Source organism: Aythya ferina (assembly GCF_964211825.1).
Source record: "Aythya ferina genome assembly, chromosome: 1".
Lineage (NCBI taxonomy): Eukaryota > Metazoa > Chordata > Aves > Anseriformes > Anatidae > Aythya > Aythya ferina.
In genome coordinates, this window is record NC_140296.1 from 126638516 (window position 1) to 126647289 (window position 8774).

The 8774-nt window shown below is 40.7% G+C and overlaps 1 protein-coding gene across 1 annotated transcript; it reads left to right on the plus strand.

The window, feature by feature from the left end:
- Positions 1 to 141: 141 nt before the first annotated feature.
- APOBEC1 (apolipoprotein B mRNA editing enzyme catalytic subunit 1) lies at positions 142 to 7297 on the plus strand. Its single transcript, XM_084506900.1, has 5 exons — positions 142 to 192; positions 1490 to 1517; positions 1976 to 2364; positions 4184 to 4302; positions 6739 to 7297. The coding sequence occupies exons 1-5, from the start codon at positions 171 to 173 to the stop codon at positions 6769 to 6771; spliced, it is 591 nt and encodes a 196-aa protein (XP_084363026.1). The 5' UTR covers positions 142 to 170; the 3' UTR covers positions 6772 to 7297.
- Positions 7298 to 8774: the final 1477 nt, after the last annotated feature.

Genomic DNA, 8774 nt, shown 5'->3' on the forward strand with positions numbered 1-8774 from the left:
CAGTGAAGAAGTTTACTCACGTCAGAGCAAGTCACTATGAGGAAACATTCAGCTAAGTGACGTTGCAGACATCCAAAGTCCAATCTGCAAGAATAGAAACTGAAATAAACACGAGACTAATAAAAGGATATCCGTCGCCCAAGAGACTATAGACAGATACAGAAATATCAATGGCAGCTGTTAGCGATAGAGGTAAGTACACCTATGTGTAAAGTGGGCCTATTTCTACATATTCAGTGTAGATGCTTACTTTAGTTGTATCTAAGGTACTGGTGAGTACAGAAAACTGTGTGTGTTGGCAAAGGAGACACTTGTGGATCTTCTTGTGCGACCTTTTTCAATGTGTTACTCTGTCTTGAGTCTTAGGTTGAGCTTCAAAATACCAACGTCTCATTGTGTTAACCCTGATCTGTGTTAGACAAGAAGAATTTGAATCCCCAAAGACCTCTCAGTGTGCAAAGACATCCCAAAGGCAATTATTAATGGAACAAATTATTTATTTTATTTTATTTTATTTTATTTTATTTTATTTTATTTTATTTTATTTTATTTTATTTTATTTTATTTTATTTTATTTTATTTTATTTTATTTTATTTTATTTTATTTTATTTTATTATTTTTTTCACCTGTCTTGTTTCCAACGCAAGAACCACCTAGAAAATGCCTTTTAAAGAATTGGTGCCACTAGGCTGTGTAAGGAGCTGACCAGGTCTCTGTTAATGAAGAACACTATCAGATTCATGCTGAAATGTAATTTGAATGCATGTGTTTCATAATTCCCCATCTCAAAGAGCTAAGGTATATGGAAAAGTGCCTTTCATATCTTATTTGAAAGTAAATGAACTCTCTTTCCTCCAGTAAAATGAAGGTTCTGAAATTCTTAAGTTTGGCATGGATGGGCTTTTGCAGAAGAAACCCTAATCTGGGAAGGGCTGAGTGATTCATGGGGTCAAACTTCTTTGCTGCCATGAAAGTCAAAATGTATATATGAACAGATAGGTTGGTGGTACTACCCCATAGGTATTGGAAATCACCTGCCTTTCTGCAGTTTTTTTCTTGGCACTGGTATTTTCCAGCTTTTGAAAAAGTCTCATACTAAGAAAAGAGATTGTCATGAGTACCAATGGGAAACTAGTTCATGTTTTACCTAGCAGAACTGATTTGGAAAATAGAAAGTGAGAAGAGATCTGATTCTACTCTTTGATTTGTCAGACAAAAGCATATGCAATACTGATGATATCACTGAAGTTAAAAATGGTTGATATCACAGTATACAATCATGTGTTAAAGCGTGCAAAGTTTCACATACAGAATAGTTTAAATGACCAAGGTTAGCTCCCAAGAAGAAATCCACCACTCCTGGATCCCAGAATGGGTGTACAGGTATTACTTATTAAGCCCTTTTATATAAAAGAGACAGGAGGTGTAGAGGAGATTTCATTTTCTGAACTGCTGTCAAAAGATGATTTACAAATCTTTTCTGCATAGGTCGTGCACTCAGACAGAACAACCAAAGGTAAGACATATTGTTCTATCTTATCAGGCTGCCTGGGCTCATGGAATTTTCCAGAGACAGACAAGACTAAGAAGCCTTGCAACTTGTTTTCTTCTCATTGTTCCTTTCCCTCATCTTCGTTTTCAGTTGTCTCACTGCTTTGAACAGTGTTGATCTCAGCATGATGTTGGCCAGTCATGGCTCACCCTGCCAACATCTCTAAAGGAGGTGTTTCACCTTTCTCAGTGCTGTGGGTTTTTCACCAGAATCACTCTAGGGGAATCATTCTGGGGTCTTCATCTCATTCCAGATTTAGATCACTAGATTGTAGCATTTTTCAAGCTACTCCTTTGTGATAGAAAAGGCTGAGAATGGGAATAAGCATTGGCTGATGCTACACAGAGTGGGCAGTGCACAGTGTGACCAAACATCACTGAAATATTGGGGTCATAGAGGCACTGCTGATACTTTTATTTCAGGTGGAAGATGCAGCCAGATGACTTCAAATCAAACTATTTGCCTTCCCAACACCCAAAGGTCGTGTACTTGATGTATGCGATCAAATGGCGCAGAGGTACTGTCTGGAGGGGTTGGTGCTCAAACAATCCTACCCAACACGCTGAAGTCAACTTCTTGGAAAATTGCTTCAAGCCCTTGTCATCAGCTTCCTGCTCTATCACCTGGGTCTTATCTACTACCCCCTGTGGGAAGTGCTCCAAAAGAATTCTGGAGTTCCTGAGGATACACCCCAATGTAACCCTGAAAATATTCGCAGCCAAGATTTTCAAACATCTGGATATTCGTAACCGGCAAGGTCTCAGGAACCTGACAGAGAAAGGAGTCATCATACGTATTATGAGTCCTGCAGGTAACCCAACTACTCTTCATCTTTGTCTGGGTGTAGACCAAAACCTATGGGATTATATCCACTACCAGCAGTTGTACTTTGTAGTAGTGTGGATGACTGGTATTGGGAACGACTGGTGAGTGCCCATATACTGCTTTCTTCTGCCTTATTTCTTTCCCAATCCCAAACAGCTGTAGGACCAGCATGGTCATTTCCTCTTGCCAAACATGAACTGGAAAGTTATGTCATTCTCTAGCCATCCATATCTTCATTATATACAGTGTGAAACCCTTGCAGGAATATCTTTCCTGTCTGTCTTAGCATATATATGCACACCAGTTTACTAACTGCACCTAGTAAAGAGATTCTCTTGATAGCTGGAGAAGAGAAGGAGACCCATCTAAAGGAGACTCAGATTATGCATCACATACTACAAATGTGTCTTTTGCACCTGTGTTTTTTGTATATCTTGCTTGACTCTTGATGTTTGATAAAAAAAAAATGTCTAGACAAGTAGCTCACAGAAAGGAAAGTACATTTGAAAAGATGAATTCCACATACATGTCTGGATAGTTATTACTGTAGTGTGCAGCTACAAAACCTACCAAGTCAAACATAAACTTTAAGGACGTTGTTTATCTTTGGGAACCTGTCCCTGGGATTATGCCACCAGAGCACTGAAAGAAGCTCTGGCTATCCTGTCAACACTAAGATAAATAGGAAACCGTTAATCTTGATAAATGTTAGGGCGTTCACATCAGGTTTTCCCTGACCATAAAGATAAGTCAGACAGACTCATGAATGAAGCAATAAGTTTATTATCTGAATCTTCTGTGATCAAGATCCAGGTTGCCAAAAGGTGTGCCTGAAAAATCCAGATTGCACATGCCACTTTCCTTTGCAGTTGTTCCCTGCAGCCTGTCTTTCACAGATTCTTTCTCTCCTGGCCGAGGTTCTCTGGCCTTATGCCCTCATGTGGTATCTGTGGTATGGGTTGCCTAAGCCACTTTAGTGATTTCTGTCTGGTAATTCCCCTTTTTGGACATGTTGCTATTTGTATAGTTTTGGTTCCCCTTTCCACTAACTTATTTGTGTAGTTGCAGGTCATTGTTGGGCCCTTGCATGAATACCTTCAGATAAATATCTTTCCCTTGTCCTTTACCGTTGTCTTACTGAGAAAAGATTGACTCACTGATATTTCTGAAGAAAGAACTAGGCTGGAAAGACTGGCTGGCAGCTAAACACCACACAGCTGTTCGCTCACCCTTCCCCCCTCCCTCTCTGGGATGGGGGAGAGAGCCAGAAAGAAATGAAAGCCTGTGGGTTGATATAAAAACAGTTTATCAGGACGGAGAAGAAAGGAAAGGAAAATAATAATAATAATGATAATAATAATAGTACTACTATTAATAATGTGTATGAAACAAGTGATGCACGATGCAGTTGCTCATCACCCACTGACCGATGCCCAACCTAACCCCAAGCAGCCGGCCCCCCCACCCCGGCTAGCCACCCCTATATATTGTTTAGCATGACCCCATATGGTACGGAATACCCCTTTGGCCAGTTTGGGTCAGTGGTCCTGGGTCTGTCCCCTCCCAGCTCCTGCTGCACCCCCAGCCTGCCCACTGTCAGGACAGAGAGAGAAGCTGAAATGTCCTTGGCTTGGTGTAAGCACTGCTCTGCAACAATTAAAACATTAGTGTGTTATCTGCACTCTTCTCATCCTAATCCAAAACAGAGCACCCTACCAGCTACTAGGAGGAAAATTAACTCTATCCTAGCCAAAACCAGGACAGCATGTCTTTCAACAGGAGTGACTGTATATTTCTTTTCTCAGATTACAGTTCCAGCTGGAAAAGATTTGTTGCATACCAACATGGAGAAGAAGATTATTGGCCCTGGAATTTCATTCTGCACATCCTTCTGAACTGCATAGAGCTACACCGTATCATTTTGGTTAGTAGCCACTTTAAAGAAAAGGCTGAGAGCTAAAATAATGCAAAGTCCTAGACAAATGAACTTTGCAGAACCCTGGCAATGGTGTTAGCAGAAACTATAGTAGGAAAAATTGGCATGGATTTGCTGCTGCGTAAAAAAAGGCCAAGTGGCAAGAGATTGCCAAGGACTTTGCTGATACATTGTGCCTTTGTTTATGGCCAGGAATAGAGAAGGGAGTTAGAAACACTCACAGTTTGATACTAAGGAAAGGGTAAATTATTTCAACTTTTTACATGGATCAATTAGAATATGTTCTCTTGCAGCTTACTGGATCTACTTGATACTAAAAGCTCATTCATCTGTGTAAACATGATTCAAGTACACTCTTCTAGTCCCTCAGGATAAGTCTACTGATTTCAATGAAGTTGTGAGTGTGTTCAAAAGCCCAGCTATGTGGATTCACGTTCAGAGCTTACATATAAGATTATCATATGACTGCAATCTGCATTCCCTACTAGCTGTTTCATAACTACAGAAGTTGTTTGCACAGTCTGATATCCCACTGCACAAGAAAGAGTAACTGGTCAACTGAACAGGAGAGAAGAGCAGGACTGGAGATATCCAGTCATCCTTTATGGGACAAGCTAGTTCTTGTATGAACTGTTCCCTGTATGTAAAATGGGGGTAACTGAATGGACAGCAAAAGACAGAGGAAGAGATGCACAGAACTGCATAATACAGACAGGGACTTGAAGTGTAGGAGGAGGAAAATTAACCTGTTTATAAGTTGCTATAAATGTATTTTTTATTTCTGAACAAGAAAAAGTTAAACATTGGACTCCATTTCAGTTTCATCCACCCCAAAATTTACATGGGTCACTGAATATCTCAGGATCCATCCTTCTCAATTCTAACTGTATGACTAAGAAGTTCAGGTAACAGGGGATGCTGTCAATGGCATTGTCCAGTCAGTCAGCTAACCTAACAAAGTAGTTAATGCAATGTAACTGTTTAGGAGATACTTTCCTTTGGCTTTGAGCTTTCCTCAGTCTCCTAATGCCTGAGATTAAATAGTTTAGCAGATCATACACAGTTAAACGCATAGTATGTTGCTTACCAGAGATATGAACAGAGCTGTCTGCTACATCCCTGTGAGTAACTGGAAAAAACAGCAGATTCAGCAGTTCTCTAGGCAGCTGTACAAGCTGAATATGGCCTTCAGGTCTCAGGTCTTAGTTTCAAAGAACCAGCTAATGAATGACCTGGCTCTCCCTGCGCCCCTGGCTACCATGCTTGTTACTGAGGAGCCCTGCTGGCTGGGAAGCTTGCACTAGGATACTTAAGCTAAAAGTAAAGCACTTGCTCAGCTGCTTTGCTCATTCAGACAAACTCAAGCTAGCCATGAAATCAAGGTGAATGGGATCCATTACCAGTAACTCTGACTAACCAGCAACTCCCTACAGAAAGAACAGGAAGTTGTATATGGTCAGTGCTTGTGAACGCCAAGCCACATTATACTAACTGTGCTGACAGTTCAGGTATGTCTCATTGACCATTGCCAGCTCACGCTATCCTTGGGGCAGAGAAAAACTACCTGAGCACAGAGGTGTAATGAGGAGAGTGAGTTCCAGACATGCTCCTGACATGCTCTCTTGTGTCAAGTTCTGGGCTTCCTAACAAGAGCACTTAGAAACCAGAGAGGGTTCAGAGGAGTATCATCACTGTAAAAGCCAGGGGACTGAAGCACTCGCCCTACAAGGAGAGTGCATTTATATATATGTATTTATAAATATACAATATTTATTTCCTAGAATATATCTACAAGGAAATGTTTTTGTTCCACCTCAAGAAGGTTAAATGGGATCTTATTGCAGTTTTCCACTATATAAAGGCAAAAACGACAGAGTCAGACTCTCCTTAAATCTTCACAGATGGAAAATGAGGCAACAGGTGTGAGCTTCAGCAAGGGAAATTCCAACCAGACAGAAGGAAAAAGCCTCCTGGTGACAGTGGTACTGTACTGGTAACAGGTGCCGAGAGAGGATGTCAGATATTCATCCACCGAGACACTGACAACTTTCCTGGGAAAGGTTCTCAGCTGCCTGACTTGGAGTTAGGGGACCTCTAGGGGACCTTTCTAAGCCAAATAATTCTGTTTTTCTACTGGATCTGCCCCCACTTCCCTTGGTTTCAGCTAAGCAATCTGTTACCTTCTAAATGCTTCTTTTTCTGAGTAGGAGGCCTTTTTAGGAGGGGTTTATACTGCACATAAATTCTGGGGTGTTATCCTGTTGTATGGAAAGCTGTGTCCCAAGGTAGATTCTCTGACATTGTGATGGTGGATCAGAGTGAACTCTTGGAACTGATGCTGTATTTTCAAACTCCATATCATGTTGAAGAGACTAAAGCTTTTGGCATCTAGCTGTTAATATTCACATTTCTGTCCTCTTTTAGGGGCTTCCTCCAGTGTTAAACCTTGAATACTAACACCAGCAGCATGCTTACAAGTTCACTTTGTGCACCACAGCACTACCTACAACACTGGAAAAACCGATTCTTGGCAGTCTTACTACAGTTTTGAATGATGAAGTTTCATACTGTCACTATAAAAGGCCTTTACACCCAGAAGGCTGGGCATTGCTAAATATTGCTAAATATTGGACACAGCAGAAGGAGCGTTTCCTGTGGATGAGAAATTATTGGGAAGTTCAGATGATGCGGCCAGGCAACAAGGTTACAGTGCTCTGCATCTTTAGAGTCCAGTGTGGATGGGAATCATACCCCAGGATGAAGTCTTTCAGGTCTGCTGATTCTGCAGTCAGATTCTATGAATACTATCTTGAGAGGCCAGCAAATAATGTTTTTTTCATGATCATTTGTTCTGTAGATTTAATCAGAGCAGAGCATTGTTTTTGAGAATTTCTTATGAAGGTCACTTCCATGACTGTGTGTGTAAATTTCAGAAAATACCTCATGATATAACATTACAATTTTTCTTATATTATGATTATATTACTGCTTTTATTACAATATAATACAATTATATTACAAAGGATTATATATATATATATATATATTTATTTATGTATTTATTCTCCCTATGTAGAAACAACAGAATAAATGGAAAATGTCAACTCAAGAAATTTTGTCTTTCTCATTCAGCTCCTGTTCACACATTCTTTCACATTCTGGAGTCCTAAGTGTTCATTGCAAACTGGGAGAACATGTAAAAAGTCTCTGACTTTCCAAAAGAAAGCACGGAGTGGAATGGTGAGGTAGGAGATATAGAAAGATCTAAGCTATCTCTAAGGGCAGGAGACAAAAAGAAGATGCAGGCGTGTTAGGCATTTCTGTAGTTTGTAGTTTGCAGTTTGCACTGGAAATAATGAAAGACATCTGAGTCTTTCCAGTCTCCCAGTCCATGCTGGGAGACCCAGTTCCAGTGCCTTCAAGCAATTGATTCGTGTTGTCCCACTAGGCTACTAGGGAATGTGCTACCACTTGGGCCTGCAAGCTGACAGGCACAAATGATTATCTGAAGCATAAGGCAAGGGCTGTGGGGAGCCATGCCTCTTTCCTCTACTTGATTAATGACGTCTTTTATCCCTGCCAAGGTCTCTAGATATCTAGCAGACAGTTAAGAGAACCAGAAAAATTACAGGCTGAAGGGGGATTTCCAGACTCTATTATCTGAGGGCAAATCTGAAATTGAGCACAGCTGGCTGATGAGTATCTCGTACACTAACAAAATAAAGTTACTCCAAGTGATGCACAGCGGAGCTGAAGTTTTCTTCCCCCCGTCCGGGTCCTCAGGGGGGATATCATACGCCTTCTGGCCATTCTGGTGTTAGCCATTTCCTTTGGGAGAAATCAGATCAGTTAATCATTATGTATTTGAGTATACTGAAGTCCATAACAACTCATCAACAAAACTTGTAATTTACTGAGCTGTTGCGGCATATGGCAACTAACTTTGAGACTCATCATCATATATACCTTCATTATGCTACAGATGTTAGCTGAGCCCCATCCAAGAATCTAGAAGGTTCGATGGCATAAAACTACACAACATATAGCATGCATGGCCAGCACAAAATGGAACCCCTTCATTAACAAGTTTTAAGAAAATCTGCAGCACCTAAATGAAGACTCATCCATATCTCTTGCCATAATTACCGAAACATCATGAAAGTCCTGCTCACAGCTTAGGGAGGGCTTTTGAACAGAGAGGGCTTTACCCACAGCAGTATAGAAATTCCATACACATTGCCTGTTCACGTGACAATCTAAAAATGCTGGCAGGTGTCATTATTTTTTGGTACCTCAGAATAAATATGCAGTCAGACTTTGACGTAGAAAAGGTTGGAGATCAGTGTACTTATAACCCCAGTTCTCTGGAGAAAGAAGGCAGACTGAATGCCCTAAATCCTTGGAGAAGGATGATGATGTTGCCTGGAGATTAAATGAGACCTGAATTTGAATTAAGATGA